Raw genomic sequence first — 21,736 nt, 5'->3', positions numbered from 1 at the left:
ACAAAGTGTAACACGAAGTCCCTTTTCTGCACACACTTCGCACACTAGTTACACAAATAACTATATTCTTACTGCAGTGTATGAATTAATATAGTGTAAAATTTATTATATAAAATATATACCTTACGGCCAATGATTGGTGGATAAGATTGAAAGGTTTTAAGATTGGCAACGCTTAAAATATGGTTTTTAAGCGTACTACAAAGACTGATGGATGATGAAGATAGCAACGAACATAGTAAAAAATACCACAAGTTTCATTGCATCAGTTCATATAAAAAGTTTACTCTAAACAGGTAAAGTTATTTAAAGGCTAAAACTCGTTTTGAAATGTCACCACTGCAACGAAACGTGATTTAAAATACTGCCGGTTGTGTTTGATTGAGGGAGTGAGGGTGCTTCAATTCGGAGCCAATTAATGAAGTGGGTTCGGAGTTTGTTTTAAACGCACTTTCATTCTTTTCCTCTGTAAAGTTTTTATTTATTGCAAATTATCTACCAATGCCTTGAATTTACGATTCTAAATGTCTACTTCATTTTGCACTCTGCGGTCACGATTTATTCAGTATAAAGTTCAACTTCTCTTTAGGTAAACAATTCATGCAATAATTATTAATGATTTTTAACATATTTAGTTTTAAAAATAACATTAATCTATTTTTTCAACTAAGTGCTCAGAAGGGTATTGTTAACAGCCATAATGTTGATTTATAAGTCAACAACAATTAATAAATCTGATACTAAAAATTCTTTAGGTATTGTGGAATTTCCTTCGGCTTTAGCACAATTTGTAATCTGATGAGATCTTAGCTTTTTTGTATCATAAATCTATAAAGTAAAATATAGTAAGATATTGAAACTGTACTTAGTTAACTCAAATGCATTGTAACTACCTCAAAGACATCAAATTATAATATATTTGTAGGCTATTTATATGTATTTTGTATATTTTATAAGGTGATGGCCTTGAGGTACGTACAATGCATTTGGATGAGCTAAGTACAGTTGACATTATCTTGACATGAATTTAATCTTTACCAATTAAATATATTGTGTCTTATGATATTTGAAAAAAAAACGTAAATATTTTATCATAATTATTGTGTTTTACTGTCAATGTATACAGTACAATAATTTTTAGTCATTTAAAGTATTAAAAGAATAAAATTACGCACGAACACTATGTACTACTTATGTAAATTATGAGTTATGTTTTCAATGAATTTTATGACCTTTTTACTAATGTTTTTAATTAGCTAATGTTGAACCTCTCTCTTACAAATATTTTAATAAATGCCAATGGTGAAATCGCACGAATCAAAAGTACAAACCCACAAACCCAGACTACACATGCTAAAACTACAGCAGCATTTCAACATTTGAACTAGTCATAATATAGTACAGCCAATACTGCCCAGTATTTTATTGGTATTTGATCGAAATAAGACTAGTCAAGTCTAAACCTATAATCGAGTTTTATTGGAATGGTATTGGGCAGATTGGTTAAAGGTAATGCGGCCGGTATAAGCCACTTTTATTGCCTCTATCAGGGTATCCTTTGCCCATTCGGGCGATTTGTGACCTGTCTCTTAAAAGGAAGATTACGGTCATTATATTAGCTTATTTGGTTCCAAATTTTATTTGAATATTGTCTAACATCGCATGTACTCTATGACGTGGATTTAGGATGTTAGAGCAGACTTTTGATACTAAACCATCCGAAATGGTTACTCAAATAACAGTTTAATTTTAATGAAATTTGAATCAAATGTGAGGAGTAGGAATTTAAATTGTGCTAAAAAGAATACACACATCAGGACTCAGGATTTTCAATGTTTACTTAAACTATTTTATTTTTTAGCAATATTTAATATCATTGAGAGATATTTTTTACCAATGTAGTCGAGGCCTAAAAACATTACGTACATATATTTTGCGTGTAATGAATATCCTCATGAAGTTTGGCCATAGTTATTTAAATTAAACATGAAAGCACAGATGTAAATTACTATATGTATTAATTTAATTGGTTAATATTGGATGATGAACCATACGGAAATTCCCATAGGACTCAAGTTTCCTGCACTAGAATTGTTTTCTTTGTCATCGAATCTGTGCTGTTGAAGTTAATACCTAGTAGTATCTCGAACGCATCTTTCTTCTTACGAAAATACACTGTCAAAAACCCTTAACCTAAAAAATAGAAAACGTTAAACCAAACGTTTCATATAGTGGTTGCTTGGAATCATAGTAGACCCTAAAGGGGTACAAACCAACCAATTACGATGGAATGCAAATTAAATAATTTTGGCATGACTTTACAATCATCACTTTGTCTTTGTGTATATAATAATGATGGAGTTATAATAGTAAATTATAACACTACAGAAATATATTTGAGAAGAGTTAAAATGACATTAGATTAAAGTCAAGTTAAGAGGTATAAATTGTAGGCTATATAGCAAAATTGTAATATAGATGGTATCCTTTGATATTAACAAAATATAATTGAAAAATTTGTTAAGAAACTATAAGCTATAACTATAAGCTATGTTAAACCGAGTTTATGTATACCGTACTAGATGTATGTACTTTACAACAAATTCACCTTATATGGTAAAAATAAAATCCCCAAATCCTGTAAATATTTCAGGAAATGAACGATATTACGATCCTCTCAGCAGTAGGGGATTTTCACTTCTGCTAAACGTGGATTTTCGTGTAGTTTAAACAAGGAAAGTCGAGGGGGTGAGATAATGAAGGAATAAAGGATTTCCTTGTTCAAATATCTTTAGGCCCTTTAGTGTTTTAAGAGATCTATTTTTTTTTCAAAACTGAAAGAAGAACAAGTAGAATATAAATTTCACCAAGTGAGTATAAAATACATCTGTTTGGTTTCTCTTGGAAAGTAATACCATCCTACACTGGATACAAAACTACACAAAATTATGTTTCTTTCTATTCTTATACATATTTATACGTATTAATTGTATTCACTTCAGTAGAAATAAAAATTTACATACTTAAAATACTGTTGACATAGTGTTCTAATTTCACAGATTTGGCCTACACAGGTAATTTATGATTTTTTATAAGGTATGGTGTGGTGAAAAAAAACGTTCGTACGAAGGACCGAAATGGTTTCGCAGCTCCCGATCGTTTTAAGTTCTCGACTTCGTCTCAAACTTAAAAACTACCTCGAGCCGGCAAAACCTAATTTTCGGCCCTAGGTACGAAACATACTATTACGTTCACTCACAGAGTAACAAATGGGTGTTGCGCAGCTCTTTTGTAAGTGAAAAAAAAACAGAACTAAAATGTTCGACAAACACACTCCTATTAAAAAAACTTAATGTTGTTGTCCAGTTCTAAAAAAATCCAATAACTGAAATAAAAGTCAGTTCGAGAGCAACTCGTCAAGGTAGGATTATTTCATTTTCTGGCCGTCCTGATTGGTCAGACCGGGATCTGATGATTTACGTTTGAACTTCAACCAATTACCATTCATTACAGGTTTACACCTACTATCATCTGATGTTATCATTTGTAGATTTTTACTTAGTTACTATTATGTGGGCTAGCAACATATTCCTGGCAACATTTACTACTAAAATTACGGTATTTAAATACGCTAATATGTACTAGTATACTTCCTCAATAGGTATATCAATAGTATACAGTACTCTTCTAATTTTAACATAGTTTTAACATTTTACGATTAATGAGTATGTCCTCATCGACATTTTTGAAATCACCAAAGAGATTATTATTTCACTTTAATGCAAAAACGGCTTTGCACAACCTATCCTTGTGACTACAACCTATAAACCCATTAGTAATAATAGGTCATTCTCCTGCATTGAAACCACACTCATTGCTCTGACCTAAGGTATTTACAAACAAAATATGTTCAACGTCGGTATTGCGAAATATTGTAGCACTTTTGGCTGGACACGGTCGTAGTTGGTTAAGGTTTAGAATGGTTTTCACACTGTAGAATTATTTTTGAGAGTGCATACACCAAATACTTGAATTAGAGTATTTGGTAAATGCACCAAATTTTACAAAGAGTTAGCTGTTTGTATATCAAGGTCCATTACCACTAATTTCGTTCCTTTGTATGGCATTGCAATGTTACAAAAATATAAACGCATACGTAAATCAATGATATTACAAATAATTCAAATCCTTATCTTTGTTATGTTGGTGCTATTTTCACATATCAATACCATTAATACATCAATAAATTTACATTTAGGCCTACCTCAGATATGGTGTCATGAATAATTTTAGGTCACATGTATTTTTTCATGAATATTTAATACATGTAGTAAAGGTTAACAGGTTAACAGTCAAACGTCATTTTAATTAGTTTATGTTGTATTCAATATGAAATGCCAAACTAAGATAGTGAAATATTAAGTATACAAATTTTACTAATTCATCTTCAAATAAAACCATGATGCCTATTACACGAATCTATAATATACAATTATAAATAATATCGTATACAGAATTAAAATAAACTGAATTCTTAAGTATGAAACATTTGTGTTTTCCCGTAACTGGTTTAATTTGTTTTAGAAATTATAAAAAATTACTAAATTGATTTATTTATCACAAGCTTTGATATAGTCTTATGACTTTTGGAGGGAAAATTTATATTAAGCATCAGGATGCTTCATATAGGTTACATTTCTAACCAGTCAGAAGATGGAGGTGACCTTTAACTTAACCTTTTCAACGCCCTCTAACATCATTGTCTAATCAGACTCATCTATTGAACACCTGATACATAATCTTGAAAATAGAATTTTCACTATTTAAACAATGTTAAAAAGTAGTTTTAACGATTTAACATTGTCTACCTTTTATGAAAACTGTAGTTGTAGCGAAAATATTTATTTGTGTAACCAGTGTGCGAAATGACAATTTGCACTCGTGTATACACTACATTTTCCCTACAGTACTATAAAGCATAGAAATAATTATTCTTTCAAACACTAAAAACACTTTTTAGGTTAGGTTAATCCAAACTTTGAACGAAATTGGAAACACTGCAAAAGCTGAGCGTAGTCGTAGTATTCAAGTGTTGCCAACCTATTCCCAAGCGTACACGGATTACGTGCCTAATAAAAGCACAATGTTTTGTGTTGTTTGGCTGGAATACTAGTGTGCGACAAAGAAAAAACTGTGCGACAAAGTAAAAAGTGTGCGACAAGTAAGTAAATGAAGCAATTAGAAGCTTTGTGTACAAGGAAGCCCACTTTTTCAGGTGACTGTTGGAAAAAAATATATTTTGTTATTCTTTGTTCAAACTAAGTTTATAAGATGACGTTAAAAGTTGCATAACGTTTACTTTTTGTTAACTTAGTTTTTGTAATGATATTACAAATAACACAAAATTCACTATCATTTCATTGAAAAAATACAACAAACATTTTAAAACATTTTAATATTGCATGTTCACTGTTATTCGTGTAATGGGTGAAAAATTGGTGTAATGAATGACTAATGTAACAGCAGGAGTAACATAGGCGCCCCATTTTCTCGCCCCACTCCATAACAACGAATTTTCTTGGTCGGACTACATTTACTACTTTTAGATTGAGTAAATTTAACGAAAAGAAAATTAATATATACACATAACATTGGGCAAACCCACTAATGCTCGATTATAAAATCCCAGGGTTAAAGTAACACGTTGTGTGTACGTATTCCAGACATAGTAGTTTGGTTGAATATAATAAATAAATTAATATTCATTTAATTACTGGAAGATTATTTATTCTAAAACGTGAAACTGATTGTGTATTAAATATTGATATTTAATCGCCCTCATCTCATTGGAAATAATAAATTGCTTTGAAAATGTTAATGTTTTGATTGTTGTTCACTACTTTAGTAATTTAAAAGCAAACTCTTTGTTACCATACTAAAAATGAGGTAGTAGCCTATTTGCAAACAATTCATGAATTCATAGTAATATATATTGATCTTACAAAATCATTATATGGTATAAAAAAAGGTAGAGTGAGTTAACAACATATTACAACTTGAATCATATTAAGACTGGCATTAGATTGGGCTTTTTGAGTCCAGTCCAATTAAGGGAAGCAGCGTTAGTATTGAGTTACCCAAACGGATAACTAAGTTTCCACCGAGTGAATCGTCAAGAGCTAAGTTTGAGAAGATCGTGTATCTTTACTGTCAAAATTAAAAAATACAGCCTGTACATAAAACATAATTAGCCTAAAACTTTTTTATTTGTGATTTTATTTATGATGTAATGGTTATTTATATGCCGAGCGATTAAATGAACTAATCTTTTATAATATTCAATTATGATTCGGTTAGTTGTATATAGCTTTACATGATAAAACTTTATACAAAATTAATTTTACATAAGAAAACTATGTTATCCTGACTTATTAATGGGACATATCAGTCATTGGTAATATATAGTATATTACGTTACTAGTCCTGAAAATAAGTGTTTACCGGACGAGTGAGGTCGTTCCCGTGCGAGGCGAAGTCGAGTATGGGATTACCATACGAGTCCGGTACACACAATTTGGACGAGCTACGTACGATAGTTTACGCCATACTACTCAATCCATACAAATCCTTATATATTTCCACCAACTAAAGGACTAAAAGTCACTAGTCATAACCTCTAAGAGAGGTTATGTTTTTGTTTATAACCAATCATTGCCACGCAAATACAGTATAATCAGCTGATTGGTGTCCAGTAAAACTCATTGCAGAACGGTATTACGCAATGAAACCCCATTTGAATAAGCTGGCGGCAAACAGCTGTTTTCTGGACTAAATCCTTGCTTGGGAAGTTCGTCAAAATAATGTAGTGTGGCGTAAAAATATTTTCGTTAAAGACAACCGTTAAAACAATTCAGGATAATGCTTTTAGAGGCATTAGAGTCCAGCTATGGCTCTGGACTACTACATAATTTCATAATAAGTCATAAAATAGCAAATCATACTGTGGAGGCAGATGTGCATACCAACAGCACAGATTTACCAGAAAATGCGGACAAAAAAGCCCAAACCGGAAATGAATGCGAACAAAAAAACACAGAAACTACAGGAGTAGAAACAGTAACCTAGACTTACCAAATAGGCCTAACCAAAAAACTCAAAGTCTTAAACAGCATAAAAAGGACCTGAAAATTTACCACCTTAATATAAACCGAGGCTTACAAACAAAAATTGATCTAATTGAAATAGAAATAGACACTATAAAACCACAAATTTTACTTATCACCGAACATGGACTAACTAAAGAACAGATTGAAACTACTAACATCCCAGGATATCACTTAGCAGCAAAATTTTCAAGAACCAATCACCTCTGGGGCGGAACCGCAATATACACAAAAATATCATCAAAAATTGACTTCCAAACTATTGACACTGAGAACGTATCCAGAGAAATGGAATGTGAACTATCAGCCATTAAAATTAAAACAACATCAAAGGCAACGGTAATAGTCTGTGTATATAGACCACCATCAGCCGACATTGATACATTTCTCCATATATTTGATACATTCCTTAATCAAATATCAATCAAAAACAACCAGATAGCAATCCTCGGTGATATAAATATTGACACACTCTGCCCTTCAAATAATCTAACAAAGCTGGAAACCCTTCTTAAACAACACAACCTTTTAGTGCAAAAATTACCGCCAACCCGAATAACTCCAACATCAGAAACAAGCATAGACTGTTGTATAACCAACCACCTCAACCCACTCACCGAGGTGATAAATAACACAATCTCTGATCATGAAGCGGTTCTCTGCACATTGAATACACTCATAAATGAGGGAAACAAAGAAAAAATAATGTTGAGGAACTTTTCCGAGGCAAACATGCAACTCATCAAAACCCTGCTAAAAAAAGAAAACTGGTCTTCAGTATTTGAGGAAAGAACGGTAAACGGAAAATACAATAACTTCATAGGCATTCTGACATACTACTTGGATGTGGCATGCCCCTACAAAACAAAAATAATATCATCCAAAAAAAAGCAAGCATACATCATGACCCAACCCATACAACAACATAGAAAGGACACCATAGAAGCAAAAAACAGGTACCTCACTACAAACCAAAATAACCACAAAAATGAGTATATTAGGCGAAAAAAGGCCTATGATCAAAAAGTCATCCAAGCAAAAAAGGAGTATGTTACTCACAAGATATCCAACGCATCAAACAAATCCAAAGAATCCTGGAAAATTATTAACGAGGAAAGAAATAAAAAAAGACCTCAGATCTCAAGAACATAAGCCTAAAACTAAACGACATAATTATAACCGACCCAAAAGACATTGCCGACTCTTTCAATGATTTTTTTATCAACATAGGAAAAACAACCGGACCTACAAAACTCTTAAACACCCCAACCAACAACTTTCAGAACAACCTACAACCAAAGCTGGAGCAATTTGAACCAGTCTTAGAACAAGATCTAAAAAAATTATTCAAATCCATCAAACATAATAATACAGCAGGAATGGATGACCTTTCTGGGAAACTTATACATCACTGTCAAGATGAAATAGCTCAACCCCTACTACACATCATAAACTCTTCCATAGCCGAATCTACAGTACCAGACAAAATGAAAATATCGTTAGTATACCCAAAATACAAGAAATCTGAAAAAACCAATATAGAAAATTATAGACCAATAGCCATACTTCCAACCTTATCTAAATTTCTAGAAAAAGTAATCCACATACAAATAATGAAATTCTTAAACTCCAACAATAAATTACATATCCATCAACATGGATTCCGAAATAACAGGTCTATCAACACAGTCATATCCGATCTTCTCCAATCCATAACCGAGAACTGGGAAAAACGTCATAACGTTTCAGCAATATTTTTAGACCTCCGGAAAGCATTTGACTGCCTCGACTGGTTAATATTGCTTGACAAGCTAGAATCAATAGGAATTATAAAAAGTGCTAAAATGTGGCTAAAAAGTTATCTCTCCAATAGACAGCAAATAGTCGAAGTAATCCACTATACTAACAATACCAAACAAAAAATAAAATCAACCTGTGGGAAGATGGAAAATGGCGTACCACAAGGCTCCGTTTTAGGACCATTACTCTTCCTAATGTACGTCAATAGCCTACCACAAAACCTCCCCGAATTCACAAAATGTATAATGTTTGCCGATGACACAACCCTCATTGTTCCAGCATCAAATATAGAAGAACTGGAAAACCGAATTGAAGCAACAACAATTTCTGCAAGCGACAACTTCAAAAACTCAATCTCACTATAAACCAGACAAAAAGTGCAATAGTAAACTTTACATCAAGAAACACAACAAACCAAAAGCCTAACGCCAATATTGAAATAGTATCAGAAACCAAATTCCTAGGACTAATAATTGATGAAAACCTCAGCTGGAAAACCCATGTAGAAAATTTAACAAATAAATTATCCTCAGCATTTTATGGCCTTAAGAGAATAAAAAGAATATCTGGGAAAAATACCGCACTTGTGGTTTACCATGCTCTAATTTCTTCCCACATAAGATTTGGCATTATAGCCTGGGGAGCGGCACCGCAAATCTACCTAGACCAAATACTAACTGTCCAGAAGAAATCTATAAGAGCAATTAATGATCTGCAAGATGAAGCACACTGCAAACCATACTTTATCAACGATAAAATTTTAACAGTCATATCCATCTATATATACGAAACCATCAACCATTCCCTAACATCAAACAACAATAGAAGAGAAGACATACATGACCATAACACAAGAAGAAAACAACAATTTGACCTACCATACAATAGACTTAAAAAATCTCAAAACCATCCAAACTACATAGGACTAAAATCTCCCAGATCAATTAAAAAATATTCAAAACACAAACGGCTTTAAAAATAAACTTAAAGACTTCTTCTCAACAAGACCCTACTACAAAATAAAAGATTTCTTTGAGGCTACTGATGACCAAAAATGATGTGAAGAAATAAATCCGGACGAGCCCCCTTTCTTAAGGACAGCGGAGGCGAACACCCACAAGTAACAAGTAACAAGTTTTATCCAAACGTATTTCGCAATTTCTGAATCCCGGATTACAACGTTCAGAATGCTGATTGGCACCCATTTGATTAAATCCAATCAAGATCCCTAATTTACTATGAACACCGTCACACAATTGAGCTGAATCTGGTTTATCAAGCAAATAATATTTATTTTATTTAATCAAGAATTTCTTATCGTACAAAGATGATATTCATGTTATTTGTGCAAATAATTTTGGTAGACATTACTGGTAAATCATGTTATTGGTGTCAAAAAAGTGATTAATTATTTATTAAATAATTAATATGAAAGTGATTAAATTATTAATATGAAAGGAAATAGGCTAAGTACTAGAATTTTCATATTGGACAGTAAGCTCTTAGTCATCAAGGGAGCAACAAAACCTTGGTCATCATGAATTTTTTTACGTATAAAGCAGTCGCTCTAATGCATGTAGGTTTTCGTCTGCTAGAACGATAATCCGAAAACAACCATTCGATAACTGTTCAAAAATTAATTTATAACGTTCAATCAACAATAGGTACATTCAATCGATCTAATGATTTTCAAATTGAAAATCAAAGATTAATTACAATACATTGTTGTCATATTTCAAAAATGTTTTAATAAATGTTTCACTAAATGCATTGTTTTTGGTTGATTGCTTCATGCCAAATTTCCGTCCATTATTTACTCGATCACTTGAAAGCAAACAAGTTGTGTATTAGGGAATAAAACTTAAGGACTCTTGACTTAAATATTATTTTGTACTTTTCCAAACTTATACAACTATTTATACAAATTTATACAACTATAAAACTTGATTAATAGTGGAGAAACAATCTGAAAACTATCCTAACCTGCAGATTTTCTGCCATAGAGGAGAAAATATAATTTTGACTAAGTAAAAAATAAGTTCTTAGTTTCCAACAATACGAGTTAAATTGGTGGCATGCAAGTGATTGCTCACAAGCCAAAAAAATGAGCGTAATATTTAACCAAATCTTGTTCAAAGATTAAGTTAAAGCTGATAAATAATACTTATAAACGATAAATTGTTGAGCAATGTTTAGATGGATCAGTTTATTTATAAACTATTAATAAGTATTTAAATTGTAAATTTTTTTAACTAAGAATATTCAAACAAACATAGCAGATTTATTGTCAATATCGTTTTAGCGAATTTCCCTATAGGGAAGTAGCTATTACCGTAGGTCTCATGGTAAGACCTAGGCCCGGGACCGACTTACTTTTTCATTTTGATGTCCCCAGAGGCCAAAAACACCATTCGTTCAAATTTTTATATATCTATATATAGATATATATATATATATATATATATATATATATATATATATATATATATGTGTGTGTCCATCCGCACGATAACTTGAGTAATTTTTGTCCGATTTTGATAAAATTTGGTTTGAAGGTGTAAGGCGGGATAAACTCGAACGAGTTCGCGAACCAGCATGATCGGACTATGGGAACGGGGGTTTACGGGGGGTTTTATGGGGTAAAAATAGGTTTTTCCCATTTTTGACCCAAAAAAAATAAAATTTTGCAAAATCTTTTCAAACTATTTTGTAGAGCTTAAAAAAACAAATAATTTATTATATTGAAGTGTTACTATGCGCCTAATGGTTACGGAGAAAATTCCAAAAAAATGTAAATTTTAAATTCCCATGTTATTCTTATGGAGAATGAGTAAACCGTTGTAGTTTGCTTGTTTATGAACATATTTTGATCAAATTTGGAAAATGTTTTTATTTCTTACTACTAACTATTAACATTTTACAAAAAAAGTTTTACCCTCCCTGATGCAGCAAACCTAAGTACCTGTTAAAATAATTCTATTTAAATAGGAAATAAATGTTAAATTTTTAAGTAGACATTTTAGTGTAAATCCAATCAGACATATGGAAATTCGCTTAGTCTGCAGGTTTGCTGCGGCGGGGGTATTAAAAGTATACTATTGCTGGTTTTGAACACTTTATAAGTCAATAAAACGCAAAGCATAGGTGGAGGGCGATATTAAACTTGGTGTGAACGTGTTCAATTAAGAGCACATGTGTTGACAGTTATTGTTTGTAGTCTGAATGTCGAAAGAATAGTACACAACACTCTGTGATATAGAAACGTGGTAAAGTGAAATACAATGCAATCAATTTAAAACATAATAATGTTTAAAGTACTGATTTTGATTACATATTATATATTTCACATATAAGCATTTGAATAACGTTTTATAACCCTAGGATGGATATACATCGTACATTATTTGAGAAGAATTTTTGTGATACATCAACCACAGTATTTATTCTTAAACTTAGACTTGAGGCTACTATATATCTTAGACTTATTATAGGCCAAAAATATACTTACTCTAATGATACATTTAACTTTAAACCTGCGTTTATGTTGGACAACTTGACAATAAATTGCAATATTATTTTTATTTTATTTTACCAATACAAAATAAATTGCACCACTTCAAATTAATAAAGGAAGTGTTCATTCCCCCATTCAAAAAACCACTTCGGTGATTTGTTTATTAGATATTTGAATCATGAATATTAATCACGCGCTTACTTTTATAACAACATCTAAAACTTGGTAATGCTTAAATTCTCAGTTTTAAAATTGAATGTCTGTTGTCAAAATATAAATTCCTTAAAGCTACTTGCATGAGGGACTATAATCCTTTAATCCCAGAGCCTTTACTCGCTTGACTTTGCTTGTTCAAGACTACAAGAAAATCCCCGTTTATCAGCAGTGAAAATCTCCTCCAATTTTCTTACTTTAGGCAAGACTAATTTTATAACACTTTTTAAAATACTTTTGATTTACTTTCATATTATTATTTTGAATATTCCTATTCAAATTAATGCTATTTTTTGTTATTTAAATTTATTCAACAATTCCAATCATCTGCATAAATCGGCATAAAGTGTTTAAATTATTAGTACACATAAGGACAGCAAACAAATAAAATTGTTGTTGCTTTACTGTGGACGGGGCTTGAATATACTACTGAAGATCCTTTTAGAAATATTCATAAATATACTTTTTTATATAAAAAAAACCTACTGCCTACTTTCAACAGAAACTAGGTTTTGACGTTGTTAAATTACGATTCCAAAATTACTCTACCCTTAGAAGTTTTTACGGTTTCTTTTGTACCTTTCGTGAAGGTGAGAGAAATAGCGAATCTCCTATATTCCATGGATTAATTTATGTTCAGTATTATCAAAAAGAAATATATCAGTATGTCATCTATATCATTAATATATCATCAATCATTTAATTTTTTTTTAACTAGTTTACATGTATAACGTAACTGCAAACGGTGTACTTTACATTTGCTGTAAGCCAAGCCAGCTACTTCAAATCCCAAAGCTCAAAAATGTATTGCAAAGATAAAATTCATATGAATTTTTTTTAAATAATACTTAGGATTTTGGCTAAAAGGATGTATAGATAATAAGTCAGCTTTTACAGTGTGACTTCGACTTATTTTTTGTTCATAAATAAATTATCAGTAAAAACATTATTTGCTAACCACTATTGCTACAATCACCTAGATGTTATTGACATCAATTCAGACAATTGTGCTTAATGTAAATTCAATAATATTATGATGTCTGACAACGTGTTTCCTATGTTAATGTGCCCCCCCCCCCCCACCCGCTGTAGATTGTTGAATTAGTCACAAGGTGGTGGATTTTAAAATGATTATTGTATGTAAATTTGTTTAATATGCATTTTATATTATGTTTCAAAGTTATAATCCAATTTTTTTTATATATTTACGCTAATAAATGTATGCGCTTTATTTAGCAAGTCAATAACAGATGTCATACTGCAATTTAAATTTTTACGATAAAAAACATAACGTTAATGCATACGTACCATGAAGGAAAATTAACCATGCTTTGTGTAAATATACTTATATGAACTTATGAAAATTTGGTTTTTTAATTACTGGCTTACTGTAGTATAACACATCTACCAAAGTCATAATGTCCTACCACTGCACCTAAACAATAGAAAAGAGTAAATTATCAATTATTTGCACAATATCACAAATTATTTATTAAGTTAAAAGCATAAACATAACTGTAAACAATCCTACTTTGACAGTTATCGGTGTGTATCACAGCATTTTGTTGCTGCTTAGCTCAATTTGGCTTTTGTCACGATTTCAAAAATTGTTTAGTGATGCACCCTGTTGGTAAACCGTATAAAATTTTTATACTATTGAATTTCATAGCATTTTTTTATTACGTACAGCTTAAAAGATTCTTTAATTCCTTTTATATACAACTCATAAGGTTAACACAGAAAACTCCAGAGCCACTGGGGTGGAGCCCGAAAGGATTTTTGAGGTAAAAATATGTCTATATGTTAATCAGGAATTTGAGCTACCATCATGCTCAATCTGACCAGTTGTTAATGCGTGATCGAACTTCAAACGGACAAACTACTCTAACATTTATAATATTAGTATGAAGTATGATACCTACATTGATAGTCAATCATTGATGAAATTATACCATCCAAAAGTGCAAAGTTATCAACAAAGAAGGTTTGTTATAAGTGGTCAGGTTGTCAGTGAAAGATACCTTTAGACGTAAGTGGGAAGGGTAGGGAAATTAACTCTATCAACCCTCCAGCCTAATGAAGTCTTTTACAATCAAAAGGGCGAATGAACATATATAAGCCAGTAATTTTAAAACTTTTTATTTTTACTGTTATTCATCGTCAACTCCTTGTAAATCCATAAATGTTCTCTTATATTGTGCTTAACAGTTTAATTATGAGTAAGTATAAGCATAAGATGATACATTTATACTTAATGCGAACAGTGAATTATTTAGCCACTAATTTCAGCGTAAAACCCAATAAAGAATTATTATTTAATATCTAGCTAAATATTAATACATTTTAAAATTAAATGTAAACAAAACTTGAATTATATGCTAATCTAAATTGATTTAAGTTGTAACTAAGTTGATAAGGAATAAGTGTATAAAAAATATACTTCTGTTGTAGTGTTCCCTGATTCTAAGATGATGGACGTATTGTACTTGTGAGAGTGAATAGAATTTAAAATGAATAGAATCCAATAAATGGAGAATATCAAGCTGATTCTAATACCACAAAGGACACTTTTACCTCAAGAAAACGATAACTAAAAGCAAAAAGCACATCCCACGATATCAACGTAAAATATATGTCATAATAATTCAGTAAAATTACAAAGGTATTTTTATTCGTAAAGATTGTGTTACGCGTTGAAAAATTAAGTATGTAAGATTTTTACTTTCTATTCCACCATTTCAAATTACAGTCGATGGCATTTACGTAAGGCAAAGTTTGCTTTTGGTAAGAACATAATCCTCAAACGGCTTTTCGTAATAAATCAGGCTGTACGCAAGCTTTCCAGCTTAGGTCATTGGTTTTGTTTTATTTGTTTAACCACTGAGCATGAAAAAGTCATTACCTGATTTTATTATTAATACGCAATATGTTTGCGGTAAGTGTTTACTATAATAAATAAAAATTAATACGCTTAACTCATCATATGCAAAAACCATTTTAATATATCATTACATCGAAATATTAAGTGATAGATGTACATTGCCTATTATGGCAATGATATTATCTTATGGATTTTTTTAGTAAAGGAGGTTCTCCAATGCAGATCGAGTTATTTTTTTATCTTTTTATATATATATAAAACATTATGATCAAAGCGGGCGTCGACACGGTCGAATCATAATAGCATAACTGAAATCAATCGGTCAAGATTTGCAATTGAGCCTTTAAGACAGAAATCAACTTTAAAATAAGTTTTAGCTACTAGAAGTACAATCTAGAACTCAAATTAGGTGGGAAATAAAACAAAATGTCATTGAAGATTTGAATGTAAAAAACTTTGTATCCCAGTGTTTAAATTTATGTTGATCAAACTATTTAAACTATGTATACATAGAGAACCATATTGACTATCAAAATCTATCTTTCCTAAGGAATAACAGGTGGTGTAGCAGATGTTCCAAGCACTCAACTAAACTAACTCAACCTGAACTGTGCCTTTAATTAGCTTCAATCTACCTACAAAGTGAACTAGTTAGCAAGTGAAAATTTGCCAAACTGACTTAAACTTAGTCAGGGACAGTCACACACAATGTATGTACATAAGCCGATTTCTGTGCAAAACTTTGTTGACGTGGGATATCACTAACCTTAAGTCTGTTGTCAGTGCGATTAGCCTGATGTTTTATTATTAAATTAGAAGTCAGCCAAATACAAGTAAGTACTAGATACATTTTTAGTAGTTATTTTCTTATGACACTTTCGTTGAAAACAGATATTACTCTCGTTGTGTAACCTTTCAGCAAAATTTATCTTAACTCAAGGTTAACCATTTGTTTGCGTTATTTAATTTTGCACACTTACCCATTTATTGGGATCATGTAACGTTTAAACTTGCAGTCTAACACTGGATAGGAAATGAGATTATGGAAGAGCCACATTATATAATTTTGCCATATTGTTTTACAGTGATAATGAGATCATATTACATTTACAAGTTAATGATATGTATAATTCACTAATATTACACATTTGAATAAATGCAAAATACTAACTACTTTGGCCCATCGATGTATAATAACTCCCCTTTGGCCCGACTTAGACCACTAAACATGTTCTACTCCGTTCCGAAAGTAGCTATTTTCGATAACAGCTGATATCAAAGAAAGTAGTTGTTTCCTAAGCTCTAATTTAGAGTGAGGGAAAAAGATCAGCTGATTTACCTTCCCTCGTTTTCGATTAGTTCCCCATTAACACACTATACATGCTAGTGTTTTATTACGGTTTATTTTAATAATTCAAATCAGCTGTTTCATTGTTGCTCAGTCTAAACGTATACATAAACCGGCATTAATTTATTATGCTGTGTTTTTTGCATTGTGTGGGATTGAAATAGCTATTATAACTGTTTTTAAGAAGATTACTTTTGTAATACAACGACGTTTAGATTTACAACACATATTTCTATCGTGTTAGGTTTACGAAATTTGAGCAATGTTTTAGAACGTCTTTAAAACACTTCCACACTACTTCCCCCCTCCCACCCAGTTATACACCTCCTCGGAAGGCGACAACATCGTGAGCGGAATTCATGAACGTTCCTTAACCTATTCCTTGTTCCTTACCTTAACAAAGGAACAAGGAATAAGGAGTAAGGAATAAGGTGCGAAACGAAATTCACAAACACCCCTTCTTTTCACCCTTTGTCGAGGAATAGGTTTAAGGATCCCTTACACGACTAATCAGTGGTGGTACTTTTACAGAGTAAAATTACACAATATCATACATAAAGCTAATGATCAAAATTTAAAAATTACTAAAAAATCATTATATTTTAATGTTTATTGCTTGATAAGTACAATCACCTTTATTATTTTTTTGATTAATTGTTATAAATCGGCGAAACTAAGAAATATGTAATGTTATAAAAGGGAGTGAGAATCCTCAACAGTTGGTATTACATTTCGCGGTTTTCGTTAATGAATTTAGCCGTTGGTTCATTGTTGGATTGAGTTCAAACGCTTGAAAAGTTAAGAAGTGATAATGGAAGGTTTCACTATTTCTAATGATAGAAAGAGATTTTCGGATAAAGAAAAGTTGTTTTTGGTTCATCAAATAAATAAGTACAGCAGGGTGATTGAGTCGAAAGAAAGTAATGGGCCAAAAATTCAAGAGAAGCGGAAGATTTGGCAGGCTATCCAACAGGAGTTCAACGCAGAGCCAGACCACACTGAGGTAGGTTCTAATTAAGTATAGGCCTATTATTTAAGTTTTTAATCAATATAATTATCAATGCAAACGGTACTAATGTAATTATAGTTCTTACAATTAATGCAGGCTACAGTATTGAAAAGTAGGCCTATAGAAATACTCATTTAATTGGTGAACATAATAAACTTACGCTACATCAAACCAAACAGAAAGAATTTAATATTAGCCTAGGCTAGGATACTAAATATATAAAATGCAGCAGGCCTACGCTAATGTTTGGCCTTATGCAATAGACCTATAGTAAAATGTTACTCAACTAAGTTAAAAATGTGGTAGGTTTACAGCATATTGTGTAACAGCAGTCATAATAAAAATGGCTTAGTTAGGCCTATCTCTTATGTTCCAGATCTGATTTTGGAACATAAAAACCAGATCAAGCTAGATCTGGGTTAAGTTAAACTTATAACTCAAAGAAAACTATTTTAATAAAACAAAAAAGAATATAAGATGTTTTAACATTGAAACCTAATGAACTATGCATTTAAAAAGTAAAAAAAATTAAAAAGTGGAAAAATCCGCATCAAAAAGTAAACTGCCCGAACGGGATTTGAACCCGGGGCTCCAGCACTGAAGGCGGATCACTTGGCCACTAGACCGCGGCCGCTCGCTTCAAGCTTCAAGCGCTCGTAACAAAAGCCATTAAGAATTAGAGAAGCTGTTGGTCTCGTAATGTAAAACCTCTGCCCAAAAGTTTTTTTGCTCGGTCAAACTTTTACCAAATAATAATGAAATTCGACTGACTGCAACAGTTCCAACAGATTCAAACCCATTTAAATCATTTATTAATCTCATAGGCCTATCTATCAATTAAGTGGGAAATTGGAATATTTAAGAAAGTGTAAAGAGAGGTTCACCAGTTAATTAAGTTTAACAAATAAAAAAGTAAGCTATAGGCTAGTTAGGCCTACACCCAAAAACGTTATCGTAGGCTAAGTACTTAAATACTTTTCACTGAAATGGTCTTTTATTTTACATTATGCTTAACAAATAGATGGCAACCATACAACACAAAAACAACATTGATTGTAAAAGGCCTACCATAACAACACCCTACAAACTATACAAATTGAAACAAATTTTTTTTTAAATAATGGGTTAAGTTAGCTAACATATTTTGCATTTTCTGTACCAATGGTTGCTACCTTTTTAGGCTTAGATTTTATAAGAATAAAGTGTGGATAACATTAAGTTTTACTTCTAAATAATAACTCCCTTTATGACAAAAACACGGTTAAATAATTCTTCAATATCCAATTATTTGTGACAGAAGGTGAGATGATTATGATTAGGCTACATTTGATGTTTTAGGTCATTTGGCTGAAATCTAAACATCAGGGTTAATATAAGAATAAGTGCAAAATCTCAATCACCAGTTCAGTTCAATAATTGGAAATTTATTTAATTCATGTAAACAAGCTAACAACATACATATTATGTTGAATACCATTTAACAGTGTGGATATCAGACTTAACAGTGTGAATATCATAAAACAGTGTGGATAAATAGTCTAATGTTTGAAGATTATGTTCTAGTGTAAATCTTATATGATGATTATGTAGAAATAAACTAATTGCTTTGGGCCAATAAGCTGTGTGCTTTAGTTAGCTTTACATTTAAAAAATACTGTAATTTAGAGTTCTATGATATAGAGATTTTAATTACATTATTGGGTTTCACAGAAGACTATACAGCAGTTGCAGAAATGTTGGGACAATATAAAGACCAGCAGGAAGAAGAAGTTGGCAAAGGAAAGGCAGGCCAAAATGGGAACAGGTGGGGGTCCTCCTACAAAATTTGAAGATGACCCAGAAATCGATGCCATCCTTCAAAATTCAACTGCCATTGACATCCCAAATGTGTATGACAGTGACACCTCCATGTTGGAGTCAACCAAAGAACAAGGTATGATTTAATAGCGCTTCAGTGTTTAATGCCCCTTTCTTATTGATATAGGCCTACTTAAACAAAACTTCTCATACTATTATAAAATAATGCTACAAATTTTAAATTGAAGGTAAGTTTTAATACATTCTTGGGGACTTTGTTTATACTCTAGCCATTTTTACTCCATAATGCTGAGTAACTTTTCAAAAGTCAGAGAACATGCATTGGTGATAATATCCATATGCCTAATGCCTTATTAATATTTTCTACAAATAACTATGGACATGGGACATAAAAAATATTTCTTTATGTAAATTGTACCTATATTAAACAAGGAAACACTAACTGAAGGTAACATTTGCGAACAAAAGGAAGGGTAATATCCAGGAATGAAAAGTGAGTACTGTACATAGCAAAGATCTCATTCTGAAGTTTTTAGCAAATGTTTGTCTTGTTGTTCAGTACCTAGGGAATGACTGCATCCTACCAAAACTATGATTGCAAGCTGGTAAATCAGTGTGTTGGTGCATGGCCTATTCTGAGAACTTTATCAACCACTTAAAACATTTTCAATAATACTATGAGACTAAAAGCCATACCATATATATGGTATTTTTTTTTACATAAAGCCTCCTTACAAAAGCTACTATGAGACTATTTGTTAATTATTTGTTGCAGAATTTTTCAATATGACCTTCATCGAAGTGAGCCAAGATGGGGAAAGTTCTGCTGTACCAGAAATTTCAATTAGGTCTACACCCCCACAGTTGACAATGACACCTGCTTGTTCAACCCATGATCAAAGAACACTAACTAAAGAAAATGAAAGAAGTAGGCAAACATTATTTGTTTAATTTTTCAGTAGCACCAAATATCAATGTATAAATATTATTAGTTATGAAAGATCTATGAAATTTGTTGGTGAATAAGTAAATAGAGATATCTTTGAAGCTCAGAAACATTTACACAACTACAGTGATGAAAATTTTAAGTCTAAGATGAAATTGGTACTAATATTTTTCTTAAGTCAGGCAGCAAGAGTTTTTAGAGTTCCGGAAATATTAACATTGTGATCTCTCTTATTCCTATCAAACAATTAACAATCCTAAAGTCTGTTAAAATCATTAGGTCATCAAGAACAGCATTTCTTTTCAGAAATTGACTACATATCCAAATAATACTTCCTTACATTTATTGAAAGAAAATATGTGAAAGTAATAATCATAATTTTTGTCTCATTAATATTTTTAGGGAATGATGGAGTATGTGGGAAAAAACGCAAGCTGCTCGGAACTGCCAGGCAGGCTGCAATCAACATCGAGCTGGAGGAGAGGGTAAAGAAGTTGAGTAAGATGGCAGAGCATGAAGAGGAGTTGCACCAAATAAGATTAGAGGAGGCCAGAACAAAATTAAAGATACAGCAACAGATATTGGAAACAGCAAAAATTGAAACTGAGGCTGCAAGAATGAAAAAACAATATGAAGAGGAAATTTTAAAAATTAAATTAAAATGTGCATGTGAACATTGAACTTGTAATCCCCAGTTATTTGAGATACTATTAGTATTTTTGAATGCCTTTTTCCTCATGGTACAGTAGTTGTCTCATGTTTGTAATAGCTTGGCTAGTTATCCGTTTCTCTTAACTTTTTGGCCCATTAGTTTCTTTCGACTCAATCACCCTGCTGTACTTATTTATTTGATGTACCAAAAACAACTTTTCTTTGTCTGAAAAAGTTCTGAATTTAGTACTTTAATATTTGTAAATACAATACTATTTTTTATTATAAAATAATAAACTGTTATTTTTTGGATGTTTGTTAAACCTCATTAAAAACTGCATGTAGTTTCCTAACTTAATTGGTTCAATGAAACCATATATTTCAATGGTGGTT

At 31.6% G+C, this 21,736-nt stretch overlaps 2 protein-coding genes across 2 annotated transcripts in view; one reads left to right on the top strand and one right to left on the bottom strand.

The window, feature by feature from the left end:
• The window catches only part of LOC128990453 (potassium voltage-gated channel protein Shaw-like), a 268,138-nt gene that overhangs the window by 139,083 nt on the left and 107,319 nt on the right, over nt 1-21,736 (bottom strand). The window lies entirely within an intron of this gene.
• LOC128990455 (myb/SANT-like DNA-binding domain-containing protein 3) lies at nt 17,621-21,379 on the top strand. Its single transcript, XM_054412820.1, has 4 exons — nt 17,621-17,922; nt 19,639-19,861; nt 20,522-20,674; nt 21,095-21,379. The coding sequence occupies exons 1-4, from the start codon at nt 17,731-17,733 to the stop codon at nt 21,370-21,372; spliced, it is 846 nt and encodes a 281-aa protein (XP_054268795.1). The 5' UTR covers nt 17,621-17,730; the 3' UTR covers nt 21,373-21,379.

Source organism: Macrosteles quadrilineatus, unplaced genomic scaffold (assembly GCF_028750875.1).
Source record: "Macrosteles quadrilineatus isolate MER2022 unplaced genomic scaffold, UCM_ALF_1.0 Scaffold_3__2_contigs__length_128488019, whole genome shotgun sequence".
Classification (NCBI taxonomy): Eukaryota; Metazoa; Arthropoda; class Insecta; order Hemiptera; family Cicadellidae; genus Macrosteles; species Macrosteles quadrilineatus.
The sequence above is the reverse complement of the archived record's forward strand: the minus strand, read 5'-3'. Positions and strand labels throughout refer to the sequence as shown.

What these genes read in the sequence shown, in the direction of transcription:
- LOC128990455 (XM_054412820.1), top strand. Translation starts at nt 17,731, where the DNA reads ATGGAAGGTTTCACTATTTCTAATGATAGAAAGAGATTTTCGGATAAA. An exon ending in CAGAGCCAGACCACACTGAG is followed by an intron (nt 17,923 to 19,638) that starts GTAGGTTCTAAT and finishes TGGGTTTCACAG; the next exon opens with AAGACTATACAGCAGTTGCA. An exon ending in GGAGTCAACCAAAGAACAAG is followed by an intron (nt 19,862 to 20,521) that starts GTATGATTTAAT and finishes TATTTGTTGCAG; the next exon opens with AATTTTTCAATATGACCTTC.